This window comes from Rissa tridactyla, chromosome 7 (assembly GCF_028500815.1).
Source record: "Rissa tridactyla isolate bRisTri1 chromosome 7, bRisTri1.patW.cur.20221130, whole genome shotgun sequence".
NCBI lineage: Eukaryota > Metazoa > Chordata > Aves > Charadriiformes > Laridae > Rissa > Rissa tridactyla.
In genome coordinates, this window is record NC_071472.1 from 10854560 (window position 1) to 10876855 (window position 22296).

Sequence of the window (22296 nt, forward strand, 5' to 3'; positions counted from 1 at the left end):
GTACGGGCTCCCAGCTGCCAGGGCAGGCGCTCCAAACCCTTACTTGCCAAGTTCACTTGTAGCACAATAATGAATACAGCCTCAAAAAGAGCCAAAGTTTGTACGGTGCACTAGTGCTCTTTCTCAAACCACTGCAGTCCTCAGCTTGGCAAAGTGTCTTGAAACATCTTTTACCATCTTTTCCAATTTACCACTACCTGTGACCCAGGACAGGTCAAATGTGATGAGCAGCTGCCCAAAACTTAGGGTCTGCTCTCCAATCTACTGAGGGTGTGCTCCAGATGTACCAGTAAAGTCAATGACTATGGCCATAAAACATCTGGCTCGTTACCTGGGCACTGAAAATCCAACAATTGCATTAAGCAAGTCATCGGCTGGGCAGCATAACGAAGAAATCTGGATTTCCTAGTGAGTGTTGCCCTTTCCCATGCCCGCTTTGACCACAGTGACTCCAGCTCATCTCTAGATGTGCTCCTTTGGACCGCTGAATTGCAACGCTCTCTGTTTCCGTAAACACCACCCTCATGGCTCCCCACATCCCCAGAGCAGGACTTGGGCAAGCATCAGCATTTGCTCTAACCCCACACTACGTCTGTACTGCCCAGTGCCCGGTTTGTATGTGCTGGCTGCCCAGCTGCCACACTCACACAGCATCGTTTCAAAAGGCAAACGTTTCACTCTTCCTTGCCCCTGTCCACACTAAACTTGTAGAAACTTTCATTTCTTGAAGAGCTCTGCTCTCCCACAGAGTTTGGATGGGTCAAAGGGTTAAACAAATTATTTAAAAGGGTGTCTGAGAGGCAGACAGACAATGTCATTACAGTAGTCTGAAGAAACCACATTGGCAATGCTGCATCATCTCGGTGGAGTGCCAAGTCATTCTCTCTCTTCCTTTGGCTCAAGGAATATTTTATTATTCCATTCATATTGTAACAGCTTCTCCTGAAAGCCACCGCTCTTGCTGGCATTTGTGCAATCGAGGGAGCTTTGCTCCTGAAGGTACTTCTGAATGTGGGGAATTTTCTGAAATAGGCAATAGTTGCCCGTGAGTTTCGGAGAGATGTTGGATTTAAACACCAACGGTGTGAATGAAGGGCCTGATATTTTGTGACCCTCCCATTATACTCATGTGCAGGCTGAGCACTTGAAAGAAGCTGGATGCAAAACAAAACCTGGAAAATTCTCACCTGTGCAAATAATTGCTTGACTTGCAGCGCAGCAGATGTCAGCGCAGTGGGACAGACACCATGGGCTGGGAAACCTAAAAGCAGCAGCAGACTATAGAGAATTATTAACAAGAATTCACATATCCTGAATCGAGGTGTTTGTTTAATTAAACAATGTAGCGTTGCACTTGGCTGTGTGCATCTACCTTCATTCCTACTCAGTACATCCATTTTAAATTTGTCACTGCTGCAATTTCTTTCAAGTCTGTAATATAAACCAAGAATGAAACATCAGAATTTGTTTATGCAATCTTGAAAGACTTTTAATTGTAACTTTAGGAGTAAATAAAAGAAATGACTTTGCTTTGTATTACTCTGATTGTAAGATTGTTTACTTCTCAAACACTAACCAACTTTGATAGTCAATATTTATTTATTAATACTTCAATTTTCCATTAGTGCTTCAATCTAATAACTCATTTTTCTCCCTTCTTTGCTAAATAATTAAATTGTTTGTAATGCCCCTGTTGCAACTGGACAATCAGGACACACATTTTTCATCTCATGTTTGGAATATAGAGATAAACTGAGGTGACAATCACCTATTTAAATCCTACTTCACAATCTTTATTTATACTAGCTGTTCCCAAGGAAATCTGCAGATAATCCCCTCTTTTCACCTACCTTTTCCACTGATTTGCTACCTCTCAGGAAACCTTACGGAGTGCTTTTCCAGAGGTGCATGACCTTGAACACCTCCAGGTCTGGGACATCCACAACTTCTGCAGATGTTCAAGGCCAGGCTGGATGGGGCTTTGAGTAACCTGGTCTAGTGGGAGGTGTCCCTGCCCATGGCTGGGGGGTTGGAATTAGATGATCTTTGGGTTCCAGCCCAAGCCATCCTGTGATTCTATGATTCTCCTCCCACAGAAACACAATTCACATGTACATCTGTCTGTTTGCACAGTGATAGTGTAAACCAGCATCCATCTCTGCTTCCACATCAGAGCAGGTGAATATGAGAAACATGTTAACACCCTATTTGCTGTGCTATATTCCCATGGCCTATTTCTTGGAAACAAGAACAAAAACCCAGCAAAACCATGGACCTAAGCAAGTTCAGCATGGGACACTGTGATTAAGCTCATGGCAAATCTGTTTTCAGTGCCAAACTGTGCCATGCAAAAAACGTCTCTTTGCAGACATCTCCCCTTGCCCTGGGGAGCCAAGTCAGGCAGCCCAGCCTCCTGCGAGGGTTCCCCATTCTGCAAGAGAAAATTATTTCAGCCATCTCCCCAGCTTGTCAGGTGGAGAATAAATTGTCTGCCTTAGTCTGTTTACTCAGCTGAAGTAAATGGATAGTTTGGAAAAACGCTAACTTGCTTTCTCCCCTGATGTTTGAAATGGTCAAAGCTCTACCAAAGGCAGATAGAGCATATGGAGCTATGAGGAAGAGGTGCGTGTACCTAGGAGAGGAAGGCTGAGACAGGAGGTTTGGCAGACAGGAGGTGCTTTAGGTACCTCTCTGAGGGGTTAAGTGCCTTTAGAGTGATGTAGCACGCTGGGCCACATGCAGAGGTGAGGTGAGGACCAGCTCTGACAGAAAACGTGCTGTGAAATGGGGTAGTGAGCTGCTGGAGTCCGCACGAAGCTGGTATAGAAGCTGATCCTGAACTTTCTCCTAAACTCAGCTTGAATGCTGTCATCACTGGGCATCTCTCCCCAGCCTCACCAAGGGTGTAGGTGTCATTAATAGCAATTACATTTTACCAGTTATGGGAACTATGTTCTGGGAGCTGAATTTTATGATCTGATGTTTTTCTTCCTTCCTTTTTTATTCAAACCGAGTGTTGCACTATTTTTGGTCACATTTTACGTCTATGTTAGAAAAGCTGAAAGAGAAGAATTTTATTCTTAGAATACATAAGAGAAAAAAAAGTTCTGGAAATATTTCTGGCTTTCTATATTAAGCCTATATTTAAGACACCATGAAAAAAATGGCAGGGATATGAACACAGTTTGTCCCAGACACACATTCATGCCCAAGACAAACAAAATACACCCACGGCAGAAGGAGCCAGGGAAGCCAACACTCTCAAATGTATTTTCTGTGTTACCTACTGCAGGATATTAGCGCAGATTCCTTTGGTGTTAATCTTTCTCTTTGGCTCCTCCATCAACTCTGTTGGGAGTCTGGAGGGCTTAACAGGTTTGGGACAACACTTACAAGGGATGCCAGGGGGTCTTCAGCAAAAGAGGTTGCGTCTACCCAAGGCAGCAACACTGTCGTGTTTTAATTCAGCATTTCTCGGTCTCGTCAATCCATCCACGTCGCCTGTCTGGAGAAAGGAAAAGAGAAGAAAATTGTATTTTCCCTTCTCCCCTGTACACATGTGGGTACAAGTAAAAAAATTATTGGTGGCAAGAGCAATACACTGAAAAATACGTTCAGGATTATGTTTCAAGGGACTGCTCTGTAATACTGAAAAGTGAGAATTTATAGGTAGTGGTGAAAGAGGTGGTCTCTTTTTTAAAAGATTGCAGTGAAACTTTCAAAGTCTGTTTTAAGCCAACACAGGCCCCGGCAGACACCGCACGATCCCGGCTGGCTTCGTGTCGCCTCACCTCAGAGAAGAACCTTTATTTGAGCCTTATCAAGGAAGAACAATCTATGTGTTAATAGACATGTGTTTTTGAAGAAAAAAGTGCCTCTGCCGTGTCTGCGGCCACACTGTGGATCCTGAAAACGCCACTTACTAGGAAAAAAAAAAAAAAGGTGTTTTTTTTTCCTTTTTGTACTTTTCCGATCAGAGCCAGATGACGTGCAGCGCTGGCTCCCCACCGTCCCTCAGGGGATCTCCCCCCGCGCCGCACGGAATGGGCGCCCCCGAGCGCGGCGGGTTTCCCCATCACACACCACACACACCCCCCCCTCAGCCGCGAGTGGTGCGGCCCGGTTGGGCTGCCCCGTTGCCCAGCAACCGGCGCGGCCCTCCGCCGCGCTGAGGTGAGGGCCGGGCCGCGCCGGGCCGCGCCGCCGGCGGGGGCTGTCGGGCTACCGGAGGTGGGAGCCGCTTGTGAGGGGCTCAACGAGCTCAGCAGGGGCTCCCTCCGCGCCGGGAGGACGCGTGGGGCGGAGGGCGGGAGGGTTGAGTCGGCTTGCGGCGTGGCGCGGCGCTTGCAGAGGCCCAAAGGGGTTGGGGCGGGACGTCCGGCCCTGGGGCTGGAGGTTGCGGAGGGTGCGGCACCGGCAGGGGTACGTGTTGCGAAGCTGTAAACGCTTCTGTCAGCTGACAGACTCTTCTAGCCTAATTATATAGAGTGAACCTAAAAGCACGTTTTCCATTGCTCCTAAAGCACGTCGATGCTTTTGCAAGTCTCAGGCAGTATGCAATGGCCTTAAACTGCATCCCTTTCTAGCGGTGCTAGGAGCTCTGAGACACAAAGGAATCAAAAAGCCCAAGCGCAGACTGAAGGAGGGTGATACTGTCCCTGGTCTGAGGGAAATTGTGTGAGTTTTGCCATTGCCTGCAAGGGAACTGGAATTTCGTAGCCCCAGAGTTATGCTGTTGGCGGCTTTGCTCAGGTATCCTGGAAAACTGATAAAAAACATCAGTCTATCAGTCAGAGATTCCAGGACCTCGGCACGTAAGCATTCGTCCTGCATTAGCCCTTTGAGGAATACTGCAGTGTGGTATTAAAGTTGGTGAGTGATGATGGTACATTACTGTTAAGATTACACAGGGAATCCTTTGCTAATATATATTCAAAACTTCTATTTCTGATGGGGAATGCTGACCAAGAGAAGGAGGATGGTGGTTGTATAAATTCAAGTTGAACAACCCAAGTGGAAAGAATGTAAGCCTTATGTTTAGAATTTTTTTGGCATGTTTTTGTTCGAGTTTGGTTGGTCTCGCTACCTCAGAAGAAATTTACTGTTGTGCACAATAATACAGTTCCTCTTACAGATTTTCTATTGCAAGTGGAAAATTTGTACTTGGAGGCATGGAGTGGAAAATATTATTGAGGCCAGGGTTCTGGTAGCACATTATTTTAAGCTTCTTGCTTATTTATTATTTAATGCTGCACAAGACCATAAATCAAAACAGCACTTTATGAGCTTGAAGCACCTCTCAACTTCTGCCTGAAAGATCTAAAGCAGACTAGAAAACCATACAAATACCAGAGATGAGACCATAAACTGTAATGGGGGAGGTAGATCTTTTCAGTCCTCAAAAGTGCTGATCCAGGTATGTTGGGCATTGCTTTGATGCTCCCCTCTGCCTTTCTTCCCTCAAACTTTTATTGATCAGTGTTAATTTTAGGTTGAGGCCCTTTAAGGTCATTCAAGCCAGTATGAGTGTTAAAACAAACACGATACTGCTCTTGGTACTAACAATTCAATTTTGGAACTGTTGAATCTTAAAGTGCTGCCACAGTGTAGATCATGCAACCAAACTCAGTTGTCCAAGCAGCTCATCAGCCTTTGTGCCACTGCTCCAGGAGTAGGAAGGTGCGTCGGGACAAGAGCCTGGCAGGAGGAGTCTACATGGTCTAGCATTGGGTGATTTCAGCTGTGCGTCGATATTAATGCGGCACCATCCTGAGCTGCGCACCCACCTTCCTGTTCATGAAGAACAAATAGAAAATGAAGGGGTTTCAGCCTCCTTCTTGAGGGTTGAAAAACCCAGCATGGTTTTGAATTTGGTACTTTGTCCAAAAGTATCTTGTCTTGTTCTCCATGCAGTTCTCCCATTCTTAGGAGAGCCAAGGGCTATGTGCTGTATTTATGAAGATAATTTCTTGTGGATGGTTTGTATCTGGTGTCCTTATTGTGTAATATTTGCACTTGTCATTAGAGAATTTTATTGTCTGATAACTGTGCTTACTTAACACAGGATACCCGTGGCCTTCTGGGTTTACAATTATCTTCACTAAACAAATAATCCAGATGATGCTATCCAAACCAAGGATTCAAATGCCGATTTTCTTATCCCTCATATTAATATTTAAAAATTAAAAATGAATCTGCAAGTTAACAACCCAAACACTCAGGAGAGATGGGAAGAACATCTCTGCAGACATCAGTTTGGACAGTGGAATTATCAGAAGAACCTTCTCTCCTTCTCTGTGCTGGGAGATGTGAAGGAGGAGAGAGATGTTTTACACAGCCCTGAGAGCCAAATGTACCCAATAAGCCCTAGAACAGATGAACACACCCAAAATGCTAGGGCTTGCAGTGGGAGCAAGGTTTCCTGGAATCACTCTGTACTTCAGTAGGAGAAAAAGTAACTCCCTCTCCTAAATGATTTTTGGCAGTTTTAGGCAACAGATGTTACCAGTGCAAGGGAAGATATCTTGATCATTATGTTGTTTTGATTCACCCCCAGGTGCTGAGGAATTTTAGTACCCTTTGGACTCCATTTCTGTCCTAACATGGATGTGGTTCAATCGGCCTCCACAGAAATCATGATCGCTAAGAAAGCCTTCAAGAAAATACCCAGCGTCCTTCTGGGCAGTCTAGTGGAGGAACCTGAAAAAAGACATGCTGTCCCCAATCACCTGCTGGAATCAAGTAAGTTTCTGCTCTCTGACTATTCCCCAGCCTCGGAGCAATCCTAGGAGGCCCTTTGCTTTTTTTTTTTTTTTGCAACTCACAGGCAAAACTCCCATCCTGTTGCTTAAATTGCATCTTCCTACGAGCCCAAATCATAGGAGAGGTAGTCAGGAAAGACACAGTGGGTGTACTGATCCTGGCTGACCCTCATGTTTTGGGGTGGCTTGTTAAAGCCATGATGCCAAAAGATAAACTGGCGACAGGATCATGGCTCTGCGGGGGTAGTAGATGCTGCCTTAACTTTTCATTTGAAGAGTGACGCCCGCTTCACAGGAAATTTATTCTCTTTCTTGTTATTTTCTCTATAATACATTGGGTGCAACATAAATATACCTAATAAATGTAAGTATCAATCATCATGTGTGTTTCACCTGGTCTCCTTTTCTCCGTTTTATTATCTATCTGTAGAGATTTATTCAGAACTTCAGAGGAGCAAGGTTGTACAGGCTGAGCCTGCTGTGTTACACTATGGAGGGTACGAAGTTGGAAAACATCACCAACAGACACTGGTGAGTGTCAGAACAGGGATCCTCTTGGGGTTCATAAAAGCATAACAGAAGCTGAGTAGACTGCTTGTGGTCATGAGGCCTTTTGCTCTATGGAGTGCTCGAAAAAGCAGCACTTAAAATCAGTGGCCCTGCGGTAACAAAGCAGATGAGTACCATGCTGTGTGCATCACTGTCCTTTACAGTCTCTGTTTTACCTTTCTGTTTCCCGTCTCTGCAAGCAGTGTTAGTGATACATGACTTGCATGTCATGAATCAAGGATTCATGCTTTAAGTCCTTAAGAGACTGTTTTCAAAATGTCACTGTGTCTGCAAACATGTTCACTAGTGGGAAAATTTTGAAAGCACCTCTGGCCTTCTGCCAAGAGCAATTTACTCTAAGGAAAGAAACTCAGTGTGTAGGTTCGATTACCTTTCCTTGTGAATGGTTTGGGTAGTTCCTTTTCTTCTCTCTGCTTTCCCTTTGTCTGCCTTCTTTATTCATGTAGTAAGTGTTTTGAGGCAGAAGTTGGGTGATTATGGTGGACTAGGTTCTCCAGATATAATGAAAGTAAACAAGATGCAGGAGGCTTTACAGTCTGAACTGTCACCATCCAAAGGTTTGTTGCTTTGTGATCCAAAACAAAACCATGGATTATTACATCATTTCTATTGTTTCAGACGTCTGTAAAAGCGAAGTCAATAGGTTGTTTCATTTTTTGTTCTTTTTGCACATAAGGAAAACAGGACCAGAATTTGATTCAACAATAGCATCTTCTTTAGCAAGACTAACTGTTATTCCTAGGTAAGGAATTGTGACTTGATTCCAAAGAATAAAAATGCAGGATGCAAGGTTTACATAATTTTCTTTTAAATTCAGAGCATATTCAGAATTATTTCTGCTAAAGTAAAAATTACTACTTCCTCATTTAATACAGCTTCTTTGCTATGGGTAGTCTTAAAAAAAGCACAGCTGGCATTCTCAATTGACCTATTGTAAAGTGTTTTGCAGTATCGGTTCTTTTTTTTCTACAGAAGCTGATAAATATTTCTGGTGATGTAATAAACCTTCACATAATACCACCCCAGACAAAGTATTTTCAGATCAAATACAACAAAACAGTAAGTGTCAGAAAGCCTTCACACTGTTCTTTGCATGCCGCACTGGTTTTGTGTCATATAAGCAACTTTTTTCATGAGTTCTACCTTATTTTGTGTTGTTTTCTAGCACCGGCTTGTTCCTGGCTTGTCGTATGCAGTTACTGTTGATTTTTGTCCTGATGAGTGGCGATATTACTATGACTGCATCCGAATTCACTGTCAGGTGAGGATTTATTACAAAATATCTTTACAGTTGTAATGGAATGAAACAACTATTACGACATGATGATAATGATGAAGTAAAGGTACAGTTAGTCTTCTAGAGCCACATGGGTTTATTGCCAGTAAGTCTGGATTGGAGTATTTAATTTTAAGCCAGAGCTGTGGGTAGAATATCTTCCTTATTCTGTAATTATTTGCCAGTAGAGCAGCCTTTGTGCCACACTGATGTAATGTCTTAGCAGAGCAGTCTTGGAGGAGTTCTAGGTAGTTGCTGTAAGTATGGAAAGACAGATGGGTACTGAAAACAAGTAGAATATCAATATCCCGAGGTGCAACACAGTGATGATCTTGAACATGTTTTATGCCCACTTGCTGGCCAACTACTACAGAAACTTTTTTCTTTCCATAACATTTATTCGTTGTAAGAAATAAATATTTACCCCCTTTTTTTTTATTTTTTGCAGGGAGAAGATACATTAGTCATTCCTATACATGCTTACCCTGCTGTGAATGTTGTAGAGTTTCCATCATTTATAAATCTGTCTGATGTATCAGTTGGTAAGAGGTCAGTTAAGGACAGACATTTGTCCGCATTTTGTGAGACACACACAAAATCTGAAAAATCTCATTTTCCTGTATTTGTACAACTTAACATCTTGGAAGCTTTAAGGAAGTCAGCTACCATCTGGTCTGCAAAATAATTCCGTATATGAACTGTTTTAAGCACGCAGTGCACATTCACAGGAAAGTAAATGCTGTGCAAACTAAACATACACATAGATAGAACTGGGGTTTCAGTTAGTCTAAATTGGTGCTGACTCACTTCAGTCATCCTATGGTGAAGTGACATGGCTGCAGTTTGCAATCTGTACGCTCCCAAGTGCTATGTCTTTTTAGCATTAGTAATTCCAAAGTGAATGGATCTTCCTTTCAAGATGAAGGGTTCTGGAAATGAAGGTATGAGCTAGTAATGGTAGGTGTAAGTGACAGCAAATAGCTATCCTCAGTCCAGAGACCGATCAGGCATTAGATTTGCTTCTTCTATTTAAAAATATTTAAAGTAGTCTTCTGGTGTGGAGCTCTAAATGATATAGAGACTTCATCTTGCTCTGTCTGTTGCATAGATGTAACATTGACTGTTCTCATGAAGTAATAGGTAATAATTGTTAACAGGAACCAGGAAGGGGAAAAGGAGAAGGGAGATCCTGTTGATTAGTTCTGTAGTATATTGATATTATTTGTAATTATGGTGATTTATGTTAGTGTAAAGATTTGAGTGAATTCTAGGAGCTGAAGGTCTTAGCAGCTAGATTTTGTCTTAGCCTGTGCGTTAGAAGTAACTCATGGATTTTACTGAAGCACAGAAATATGAATACGCAAGGCACGTAGAAGAAAAAAGCAAAATTCTGCAGTAAAAATGAGCCCAGCATTGTAGAATGAACATTTGTGTCTTTCTGTTTATTTGTTTTTCTAATTCCCCTTAATCTGTTAAACTAGTGAATCTGTCAGAAGTGACATTACAGCTTTCTCACAGGACTGAACATAAGTCCTGACTTTCTGGGTGCTTCTAGGCATGATGTGATTTTCTTTATTTGCTCCATTTTTACAACAAGTGCTGAAACATACAGAATTTTCATACTCTTAGAATACAGAGAAGAGATTAGACAAAGTGCAAGATAAAATTTTAAGTAATGGGAAGATTTTTCAACACAACAAGGATCCTCAGAGATGCCCCTGAGGGAACTTGGAAGAATTCCTGAAGAGAAAAGTGATGGTTTCAGACCTTAATTTTTACCAGTAATTTTCATCATTAGGCTATTAAAAACTTGCCTAAAAATTAAAGCTCTCTGAGATACTTGATACTGTACAGAACCCAAGGGACTATGGGCTCAATCCATAGACCACTGAGGTCAAGGGAAAAACTGCCTTTTACTTACGTAAGTGTAGGATAAGACCTATATTGTACAATGCAGCTTTCTCCTTAGGTACAGAAGGTCCACCAGGCAACAGGCTGCATAATTGTCTTGTTTTTTAGGCACTTTGATTACTGTACAAGCTGCACTACACCTTAAAACAAATTGCCTTCCCAGTCTGCTGTTACATCTGCTTCATGAACAGGTCATTTTTAGGCAGAGAAAAAAGGACTTTGCTATTATTGTTTATTTCCTTAGGGATTTCAAAATGTGCTTTCCAAAGGAACACTGTATATAACATGCATTCTTTGCTAATCGGCAGGATAAGATTTCAGTCAGACAGTTTACAAAAAACATAAATAAGCCTGAGTAAATTGGTCTTGATTTGTAGGATTATGGATGGTGTTACACCAATGCTTTTGTGTTTCGATTTGATACATGAAAATAGATGCATACAAAAGCAAGACAGCTTGAAAAGACGTGGGCTAATACCCCTCACAAAACCAGCATGAGACATAAAGGGCTTTTATGAAAATCAGGCCATGGTATCATTATTTCTGCGGTCATTAAAGTCCTGTCATTCTGATGTGTTGGAGTTTTCAACACTTTTGAAGACTGCACGGTCTTTTCTCATGGTCTTCCACAAGGAGGGCCATGGGAGAAGGCTGATTTCTGGTTCTGTACTTATTGTTGCTCCAGTTCAGATTGTTTGTACTTGCTCGATATTGCAGTTTGTAAGAATTTGAGGATACACATAAATAACTTCTCAAAAAGTAAATTGTATAAATTTTTCTGTAATTCAGATTCTGTATGGGTAGGACAAAGTAAGTCAAGATGTAAAATATCCAGTATTCAAATCAAGATTTAGCTCTCATTTCCTCACTGAGTGAAAGATCTGAAATATTTTCCTATTTTGGAACAATGAGGAATGCCTGTTTTCACATTAATAAGTAATCTATCCCTCTGAACACAGATAAATTCAGTGCATGTTGTGTATAATATAATTTTCCAGCTTGTAATTGATGATCAACTGTAGTTTCATTAATTTCATTCTTCCTTTCTCTCTTTTCAGCAAGGAGTATGTTATCCCGTTGCAGTGCAGCTGTCCAATAGATTTTGAATTCCACATTGATTTTATTCAGCCTCACAGAGCCTTCTCTGTCCAGCCAACATTTGGTAGGTTAAATTTATTTAGAATTCTAAATGTTAAATCTGTATTCATTAAGTGTAGTTACTCGTGACAGTGTATTCAGTGCTGTACAGAAAAAGCCTTTGCCTCAGAGCATTTCCAGGTAAATGCACGCTGATAAATATTAGTCCTGTGCAGCCTCATGGCAAATAGCCTTCTGTGGCTGGTAGATTTCTTTTGTCAATGCCCAGCTACAGACCTCTGGCAAAATATGGGACATCCCAAACAGTCCATCCAGCTTTTGTCTTCTTTCTTGGCCAGTGCAGCCTTTGGAAAGGAGAGAGGCAGGAAGCCCAGCATTCCTGTCTTTATCACACCTTTCCCCAGGGTCTGTCTGGCTCCTGCCCCATTAAAGGAACAGATATCTGTCTTCGTGGAATAGGTATGCGTCCTGTTACTTGATTGGGGGCACAGAGGAAATAAAAGATGGCCTTTGCTCTATCAAACATATCCTTGTACCTGTTGTTCCCTAGTGGTCTGTAAGAATTTGATAGAATCGTGTCTGTTGCTTCAGGAGCTGTTGCAGTGGTGGGCACAAAGCACACTGCTGCAGGTGTTTCATGGGATGGCAGTGGATGTTAGATTCAGCCTAGACCTTTGTGTACAGGCTTTCCAAGAGGCAGGGACTTTTGGCTACGGTGTGCTCAGCTATTTTTGTGCCTAGTGCTGGAGAGGGCTCTGTCTCGATGCAGGTATAACTGTTTGCAGGTCAGTTTTTATCATTATTACATTTGTCAGGTGCCGGCAGAAGCATGTAAGTGCCCAGGTGTTCTGACAAAAATGTGTAAGTGGGTGAGACCTGGCTGCGTAATTCACTTAGGCAGTCTGGTCAATTCCATGAAAATATATAAAGATCTAAATAAATAAAACCTTCATAAATCTGGTGCTTAGTGCCATTTGTGACACTGGAATTTAAACTTTGATTATTTGCTGTTGTTTCTGTATGTACAATGATATGAATTTGCCCTGTCTTCTCAGATGGATTTTCATTCTCCAGTGGTAGTAGTTGGATTCTATCAATCAGATGCGTGGTTCACAAAGATGAACTATGCTTCTGCCTTGTTTTGGGTCATTCTTTCAGGATAATATTCTTTCTTTCTTTGTGCTTAAAGAAGTTTTGATATATCAAAGGAGGAAAGGAACAATATTACAATGGAGTAAAACTAGGGAGAAGCTGTAAAATTCATGAGGTAGTTTTTGGGTTTTTGCATGGTCATAGACAAAGTGGCTGGAACTAATTCATGCTTTCTAAGTTGGCTTAGTTCTTGGGAGAAAGGGGAACAAAAATATCCCAGAAAAAATATCAACCCAGTAAAAGTTAAGTCAGAAACTTTGGTAGCTAGAAACTGAGGTGCTGAAGGCCATCTGAAAAGCACTAAGAAGTTTCAGCCCCTATTCAAGCCATTGTGCTCTGAGATCAGTAATAATGAAATACTCTAACAAGTTCCACGCACACAACAAAAAAACACAACAATGAAACTAACTGGTCTTTAAAACTACAGGATGCAGAAAACCAGGCAATGGTCATATTACAGAGATGATAAATTAATATTTCTGATGAGCTGAATAAGCTCCTTGTTGCAGAAATGCTAAGGAGCATCAGGGCTTATATTGTGGGATGGCACTGAATGTTTAGGGATATGAAGGGTGGTTAAAGCGGTTCAGAAAATAATGGAATAGGTAATAAGGGAATTAGAACAAGTAGAGACAAATAATGCATCAAATTCAGATGATTCCCCCAACTTGGAAGAGCACAAAGGAATATGCTTATAATGCTTTTGTTCATGAAAGCAGGAAGTGCCAGAGACTTCAGACTGGAAGATGCAAGTGAAGAATTTCTACATGTAAACAGGCAATCATTTTCACAACAGTAGGAAATATTATAGTGTTACTGTCAAATCTTTCTACTATTGCAAAATATCTTGAAAAATACTTCGAGACCTGAAATATTTCCCAGGCCTAGTGCCATCCATTCAAACATTGATATTGTTTAAAAAAAATGTAGTCCAGAATCAATTTCGGCATACTTAAGTGGGCTCACGTTAGATGGACTCTCACTGTTTTTCTCCTCTAATCACAGGAATCATTCCAGGCAATGGGAAAGTGGAAGTAACTGTGAAATATTCCCCACTTGAGTATGGAACAGCACATATGACAATGCAGTTACGGATTTCACAGTTTCACTCAAAACCATATGTATGTGTATTCACAGGAACATCAACACCACATCTGGGTCTAATGTATGTGTGGCTCACTGATTTTTGAGTGTTTTTGCCCAGTGCTAAAAAATGCCTGTGTAGTAGGATTTCATGCCATTTTGCTGTAATCATTTTAAGCGTTTGTATCTATGGAGACTTAAAATGCAGTAACGTAATTTAACTGTTAATGCATGTACCTGCTCTCTTACATCATGTGCTCACAACGCCCTTAATCTGGATGAAGTGAAACTGTACCAAAATAAAACTAATGAGAAGTTACATATCCTTAACGAAGTATTGAGCATCCTCAGCTTCTATTATGCCTTTCTATGTCATTCTTATTGCTGAGGCCTTGCAAGATACAGAAGTTTTTGAGCAGTAAGGTCTTTTGGGCTGTACGTAATTTTTTGTGAACTCTGAAGATTAGAAATTTTGTTTCCACTTGTTACTTGGGAGGCACATTTCCAGTCTCCTTGTATATCTAAAAGGGGTGTAAATGCATGTACTAGATTTACATGCCATTTACAGAGTACTTACAAGAGAATATCTGTCCTTCTGACACTTAGAAAAGAACATTTTGACAAACAACGAAGACTTCCAGAGAAAAAAGCTGTGTCTGCAGGAAAATCCATGGTGTGGAGAAGAGACCAATTCAGCCAACCACGACCAAGGCCTATTCAAAAAGTAAAGGTGTGAAGAGATAATAATTGCAAGTGCTTTTCTGGGCTTAAAGTCTTTCTTGTTTCTGTTTCTTCCTATTAATTTATATCTTGTAGGAAATTGAATACCAGAACCTCAGATTCCCCACAGACTTGTCAAATCCATATGCTGTAGCTACTGTTTTGAATCAGGAACCAGGCAAACTAAAGATTAAGGACTTAAAAGAAGGTAATGTAATTAAGCAGCATAAACTTCTTCTTAGCGCTATTTGTAGGTTTCTGATGAGGAACTTGGCTTCACAGTTGCTGAGGTGATGTGATTGTAGTTTCTGTAAGAAATCTTACCTTAGCTTTATGTCTTAATGAGTCCAGTTATCATAATGGGTGGATTGCGCAATTAAAAATTCAGTCTAGTTTGAGGTGTGATATGGCTTTCTGATATTCCTGCAGCCCTTTGCCAAGGCAGTGACGGGATAAAAACAAGAGAGATGAAGGAAGCCATATTTCAACTAAAGGTCAAACAAAATATTCAGGAAGAGGAAGCAAATCATCTGAAGTGGTAAGTGTTAGTTAACCACAGGAACAATACTGGGGTTTGCTTAACTCAGGCCACTATGAATGATGTATGCAATATCCACTAGTGCATAGTGCTGCCATTTCATGTCCTGATAGGTTTGTTTTACAGCTGAGTTACTGTTGGTTTACTTTCATTTTTTTCTCTTCTGCCTAAGAGCAGTCTCAGTAGTAATCCATAGTAGTACCCAATGCATTCAGAAAGAAACGTGCTGAAAACTTTGTTCACCTAACCTTGCTTTCAGGTGTCTCATCTTGTGCCCGTAAGGGCAAAGGAAGCTTTTGTCAGGGTTGTCAATAAATCAAGGCTAAAACATATAATGGAGTGATGAGAATTGCACACGTATGTCAAACGGCGTAAAGCAGTAAAGTAGTCATATGTGTAAGCACACTGTCATTTCATTTGAAATCCACAAAGCTGCTCTTATGCTGAATGTTATGGACCCTTATACACCTTAGGAAGAGGAGAATAAGTATGTTAGTCTTTAAGTAAAGCAAACTATGCATTAAGTAAAGCATTTTTCATGTCTCCACTGTAAATGCAGGCAAGTTCATAAAGGCAAAGATCCTGTCTCTGTGGAATTTAAAAAAGAGGTTATTGAAAACCGACAGAGGGAAGAAGAAAAATACAAGGTTAGTCTTTGCTGTTTTTCTATTCTATTCTATTATTTATTATATTATATATAATATTTTAAAATCAAACTTCTATTTTCAGATTATGCAGTGCACTAGCGAATTGTATCAAGCTCTCTACATCTTCAGTTTTTCTTCATACATCAATGCAAACATGCACTAGCTATACTTCTTACTGTGGTTATAGCTTTATTACTTGGTGGCAGGAAATATTTTTCCCCATATGGCACAACCCTCAGGGACAGGTGGGGCTTGTCCCCCTTATCATGCGTCCTGGATACTCAAGTGCCTTCCGACATCCCACTGACTTCCAAGGAGCTGTTTATGGGAGTAAAATTATTTATAGATGGGGTAAAGGCTTAATTTACACACTGAATTAGGCACTGTGAATTAATTAAAACATTATATTTAATACTAACAAAGGAGGAAGTGAGTAAAAAGAGGATCTAAATTGTGAGATTGTTGTATCGCTAAATTAGGTGTATGTTAACTTTGTTTAGAAACATTTATTTACTTACCTGTTGTCCATAGAGGCTTGGAGATCTCTGGTTGGTTACACAGTTGCCCCCATAACTTTCTGACAGCGCCATGCTTTTGCTTATGCTGTCGATGTGTTCACCTTTAGTGTCTTTATGCCTCACAGAGTATTTACTGTCCCTCCATCAATTGCTCAAGTGGCCACTATGTGTGTGCACACTAGTGGCGGTCCTGGAAACCTTTAATTGGTCTATCTTCCATTGTACTAACTAAAACCTCAGTCTGTGAAAATCATGGGAATTTGACTCTGCAAAATAACCCCAAGGTCTTTGTTTAAGACATAATGGTATCCTGGAAATGAAACAATAGGTAAGTAGGACTGGATGGAAGAGGCGCAATGAAAAGAAGCACTGGTGTTCATCCAGCATGCCCGATCACTTTGAGATGGTCTCAAAGAAGTGAAGTGGTATCAGTAGCAAACTGTTTGGCAACATTGGAAACCATGACAGAGATGTGCACAGAACGTGGAAAGCTGCAGGAAATTTCTGTAGCGCTGTCGTCTGGGAAGATGTCTTTGAGTGCTAACTTAGGGTGTTGGTTCTGTAACCCCTCTCTGGCTGATTTTGGCTACGCAAAGGAAACTGTGTTTCATTAGGGCAGAGATCTGATTGAAACTCAGGCCCAAAAAGACATTATTTTACTTTGTTTGACTTGCTCAAGGGTTGTAATAATCACTCCCTAGAAGGGAACGAAGTCTGTGTTTTGTCAAGCACCTCCAGAATGTTACATTGTGAGTGCATTCCACTAGTTGTAAGGGAGGAAAGAATTCACTGGATGCTTTGTACTAATGTGATTGTTCTTCCTGGTGACAAATTAGATCCAAAGAGGAGATCCTATCACAGAAAGGGAGTTTCAAAGGAACGAAGTAAAAGTTTCTTTCAGACGTGTTATCCGGCCTGTTGACCAGGTTTGTTTATATGTTATTATTGCCTGCTATATGCTATTATCCCCTACTAAGCTAACAAACAGCCACAGATATTTGGCACTGAATACTTTTCCTCCTAATATTCCTATTTCTGTGCCAGTGTCTTATTTCCCATTTTACTTCTAGTACAGTAGGGCAAGCACTGTGCTACATGCACAATTCATCTTCTGATGTTCTGATCTAATATGAGAGACAAGTGGAAATCTGCAGGTCTAACGTGACATTTGTATTGCTTTTTTCTGAAAGTTCTCTCAGGAGTAGCTTTCTCATGCCTAAACATAAGGTTACGTATATCCCAAGATATGCAACCTTTACCTGCAGGTCAGATTGACAGGAACCTTTCCGGTACTTGGATTTTTTTGTCCTTCTCTGTGGTGTGAGGTACTTCCTAAAATACATTCCCTAGGATTATTGGGAGCTTTGTTTAATAGATACCCTGCCACTGAAGGAACTTTGTTAGCACTATTATAAATTGCCGTCTTCTTGAGGAACAGAATAGCTGTGGGAGTTGGTCTACTATACCGTAACGCCTGTTACAAAGTACTGAAAATTGTTTGGTGAGGCATGGCATGGGGTTACGTGGAGCTGGTGTTCTGAGGACCTTCCTAATCTAAATGTTGGTTGAGTGGCTGCCCTCCTGTTGAGAGGTACTGTACTCTGGGGCCACTGGGGTCTCTTCTGGTGCAACATTATTCTGTCACCTCAATTTAAAACTGGAGAAGAGATTAATGCATCAAGAAAGAGATGTATTTGTGTTCAAAGAGTATTCCAACAATTTAAGGCATTAAATATAGAGACATCACCTCTGCCTCAAGTATGTCCAGAGCCAGAGATCACTAGATGCGAGGAGGTTATTCTGGGGAATTACCACTCTAAGTTTACTCCGGTCTTTTGTCCTTCTGCAGGTATGTACTATCAGCCGTTATTGGAGACAGGATACTGGTTTTGCTGGGCTCCTGGTTTGAGCCCTTACACCTATTCCAACTTCACATCTGTGCAAGGTGAAGTGTGTATTTGGTAGGGATCTAGTCCGTTCTCTCCACTGTCTCACTGCCTGTGTATTGCACTTAAGTCGAGGTACGTGGTTGTCATTTGAGTGGATGCAGACCATGCTACATTATATCTGTATTCCCCATACTGCATCTGCAAATATTTAGTGATTACCTCCCATTAAGCCCTGTGCAAATGCAGGCTTCTGATTAAATGCCAACACTGCAAACTTTTTCTTTTGACTAAATATCAACGTTTAGAAATAACATATCAAGCCAAGGAATGGCTTGGGGTGGAGGAAATTTCTCCCTTGTCTGGTTGTAAAAGGGATGAACTTTTTCTTTTCTGTTTTTAAAAAAATACCATGCAGCATCCAAGCGTCCATCCCACGTTCAGCTTGCTCCATAATGACCCCTGGGACAACAGAAACAGGATGTTGAGGAAATTCCAACAAGCAGCATACAAGGTAACGTGAACAACCAGAATGCAGTGTGATGGCATGACACCATGGAAATAGCACAAAAGAACGTGCAAACTAGCACGTAAGAGGTCTTCACAGCTAGCCAGGGATTTGATAGGAAATAAGGATCTGAAGTAAGTTTTGTATTCAGCTGGTGCTTCAGCTGGTGATTCTGCTGGTGCTTAGTATTGCAATCGATATTAAACAAATGCAGATGAATTTAGATTTTTTAAAAAATTACTTAATGCACAAAAAAGAGAATATTTCAAAATGCATATAGAATACAGTGGCCAGTTTTGGGCCCATACTGCAAGAAGGATATCTGTAAGCTGGAGTGAGTGCAGTGTAGAGCCACCAACAAGTTCAGAGTCTGGAGCACTCATTCTGTGAGGAGACGCTGTGAAGAGACACTTACTCAGCCTGCAGAGGGAAAGTGGAGGGAGAGAGCAGCACCTTCCAGCACATCTATTATGTGGTTATTGATGATGGAGCCAGAATCTTTGGAATGGTACGTGGTGGGAACACGGGAAACAATGGGTGTAAATTCAAATAAGAGAGGTAGAGACCGTGTATAAGGAAAGCCTTTTTCACCATGAGGACCGTCAGTCATTGGATCAGGTTGCCCAGAGAGGTTGTACCATCTACATCCTTAGATGTTTTCAAGACCAGATTGGATAAAAAACCCTGAGCAACCTATTCTGATCTCACTGCTGACCATGCTTGGAGCAGGAGGTTGGACCTCCTAAGACTAATCAGTAAAATCACTTATCTCATTGGGTTTAAATATTATCTTGCATCTCCACTGCTCTTTTCACAGTAAATCTAAATGTAGCAAGCAATAAGGAAATTTCCTGCTCTCCTATTATCCAGTTTGGATGTTCTTCTCCATTCTATTCACAATAGTAGGCTCGATACAGAGGTCCTGAAATGAAATGCTCTTTCCTGTGTTGCACAAATAAGGAGGTGGCTGAATGGCCCCTTTGGTATTAAAATCTAGGGCTCTTCATTGCTACCCTGTGATATATGGCACTAGGCAAATTGAACAATGCAGGTTACTACTTATTCTCCTCATTCACAGAGTCACAAGTATTCATATGGCCCTGATCAATTGACCGTTTAAATTGTTAAATTATTAAATCTGCATATGTCAATAGACACAGCTGAAGGATTAGGACCTAGCCGAAAAAAGTCTCATTAAACTGTAAAACTAAGTGAAAGTTTGAACTGTTTTGTTGTGTAATGTCATTGTAGAGTTGAGGTCCATTCTACATCTCTCCTTCCCCATTTTCTACCTCCTAAACAGAAAACTACAGCGAAAATTCTGAAATAGAGATACCTGAGTGAGCTCTGTAGAATAAATACACTTGTAATGTATGTATATTTCTATGGCTGTAAATCTTAGAGTGTTCAGCTTAATATTAAACTTTAAAATCATTGTCTCAGATTGTGATTCAGATTCGGCTAAATCGTTTACTACTTTTGTTCCGTGGGCTAACCAGAGAAGCCAGAGGACTGACAGAAGGCTCTGTGTCTGGTAAGGAGTGGAAGAACAAGTTGATATTTTGGCCATGAATTATGATAATTCAGGTTGTACTACAGTGTGTGAGGTGCATTACATATAAATGTAAAGACAGAGTCCTTACAAAGGAGTCTTCCAGCAAAAAAGAGGTGTGACGTGGTAGAATCATAGAATAGGTTGGGTTTGAAGGGACCTTTAATGGTAATCAAGCCCACCCGCCCCTGCAATGAGCAGGCACATCTTCAGTTAGATCAGGTTGCTCAGAGCCTCGTCCAACCTGACTTTAAATGTTTCCATGGGGCATCTTCAAGTAGAGGCGTAATGGCAGTTGGTGTAAGAGAGGCCTTCTGACTTGCATCTGCCTTGCTGAGCGGAATGAGATAGAGGACCATGCTGGAATGAGTGGGCTGTGATGTCCTTTCAGAAAAGGGGAAATTAGATCTTTCTGCTAGTTAAGGTATTGTGTCTGCTATCTTGTAGATGTGGCATTTAAAGCCTTTAGGAAATATTAACTTACTTTTTGTATTAAAATTACTAGACACATTCTGTTTTAAGAAGATGTTAAATATATATTTTTGGCTTGATTCTATTTTTCAAACAGTGTATTAAGATATCCTACAAGATCTTAGTATTTGCTTTCCGTTCATGACAGACAGCAAGAGTTTCAGCAAACCAGAGAAGAGTGAAGAATGTAAGGGCTTTTCTTCCAGCATATCTGAAGATCGTATATTACCTTTTGAATTTCCCTTTTACAGTTCCCATGAATTTCAACGTTATTTGGTAGGTATAGTAGCTAAAATGGTGGCCAACACTCAAGACACATAGAATTTTGTTGAAGATATTGGCCCCAGGTCCAGCCTTTATTAAAGTTTCATAATGTGACTGGTGTTCTGGGGTTCTACCAAATTAATTCAGGACTTCAGATTTACTAAGGGTGCTGCTGAAAACAATAAAAAAATCTTTGCATTTTCTTAATTGCATTCTAAAATTCTGAGTAATGCGTTAATGCTCAGAGTTAGTTAACATCCATGATTTTGCAGAAGAAAATAAATCAAAAATAACCGAAATGCAAAAGTCCAAGAAATTACAGGAAAAAGATCAAACAAAATGTATGCATAATTATTTCCGTATGTTTTCAAGTAGCTGTGCTGATGGGTTGCTGCCAATGCAAAACAAAATGCCCACCATATTACAGGGTTTTGAATGCTGTATTCTTTCAGGCACCTGATGCTCTTGGCCTAGTTCCTATCGAATCTGTAGATGTGAAAGTCAGACACGTTCTTCCTTTTTACGACTTGAAGGTGAGTCAGTACAGCTCCCTCAGCTGTATCATGTTTCTTTCTTTCACCAGTCCAGTTAGATATGTTTTCTGCCTGATTCAGTGACCCCACTGTGTAACCCAGAGAAATGTTGCCTTAATATGTCTGTATGATTAGCATAGAATCATAGAATCACAGAATGGTTTGGGTTGGAAGGGACCTTAAAGACTATCTAGTTCCAACCCCCCTGCCATGGGCAGGGACACTTCCCACTAGACCAGGTTGCTCAAAGCCCCATCCAGCCTGACCTTGAACACTTCCAGGGATGGGGCATCCACAGCTTCTCTGGGCAACCTGTTCCAGTGCCTCACCACCCTTGTAGTGAAGAATTTCTTCTTGATATGTAATCTAAACCTACCCTCCTTCAGTCTAAAGCCATTACCTCTCGTCCTATTGCTACACTCCCTGCTAAAGAGTCCCTCCTGATCTTTCCTGTAGCCCCCTTTCGGTACTGGAAGGGGCTATGAGGTCTCTGTGGAGCCTTCTTTTCTCCAGGCTGAACAATCCCAACCCTCTCAGCCTGCCCTCATAGGAGAGGTGCTCCATCCCTCTGATCATCTTCATGGTCCTCCTCTGGACTCACTCCAACAGGTCCATGTTTTTCCTGTGCTGAGGGCTCCAGAGCTGGACATAGTTCTCCAGGTGGCATCTCACCAGAGCGGAGTAGAGGGCAGAGTCACCTCCCTCGATCTGCTGGCCATGCTTCTTTTGATGCAGCATGCTTTTATTAAAAACAGTTCTCACCTGTTCCCATAAGTAACAAGCTTATAGTCAGCAATAGTCCTCTCCA

The 22296-nt window shown here is 41.2% G+C and overlaps 1 protein-coding gene across 1 annotated transcript in view; it reads left to right on the forward strand.

Annotated features, from left to right (window-relative positions):
- CFAP221 (cilia and flagella associated protein 221) overlaps positions 1 to 22296 on the forward strand; it is a 52142-nt gene that overhangs the window by 24042 nt on the left and 5804 nt on the right. Inside the window, exons 2-17 of the mRNA XM_054209821.1 lie at positions 6557 to 6741; positions 7192 to 7292; positions 8304 to 8390; positions 8497 to 8592; positions 9056 to 9156; positions 11577 to 11680; positions 13774 to 13933; positions 14458 to 14581; positions 14668 to 14779; positions 15001 to 15109; positions 15669 to 15756; positions 17111 to 17200; positions 18579 to 18674; positions 20112 to 20202; positions 20840 to 20967; positions 21408 to 21488. Of these exons, the coding sequence (XP_054065796.1) occupies positions 6603 to 6741; positions 7192 to 7292; positions 8304 to 8390; positions 8497 to 8592; positions 9056 to 9156; positions 11577 to 11680; positions 13774 to 13933; positions 14458 to 14581; positions 14668 to 14779; positions 15001 to 15109; positions 15669 to 15756; positions 17111 to 17200; positions 18579 to 18674; positions 20112 to 20202; positions 20840 to 20967; positions 21408 to 21488 (1707 nt within the window). The 5' untranslated portion in view covers positions 6557 to 6602. The remainder of the gene's footprint in view (positions 1 to 6556; positions 6742 to 7191; positions 7293 to 8303; positions 8391 to 8496; positions 8593 to 9055; positions 9157 to 11576; positions 11681 to 13773; positions 13934 to 14457; positions 14582 to 14667; positions 14780 to 15000; positions 15110 to 15668; positions 15757 to 17110; positions 17201 to 18578; positions 18675 to 20111; positions 20203 to 20839; positions 20968 to 21407; positions 21489 to 22296) is intronic.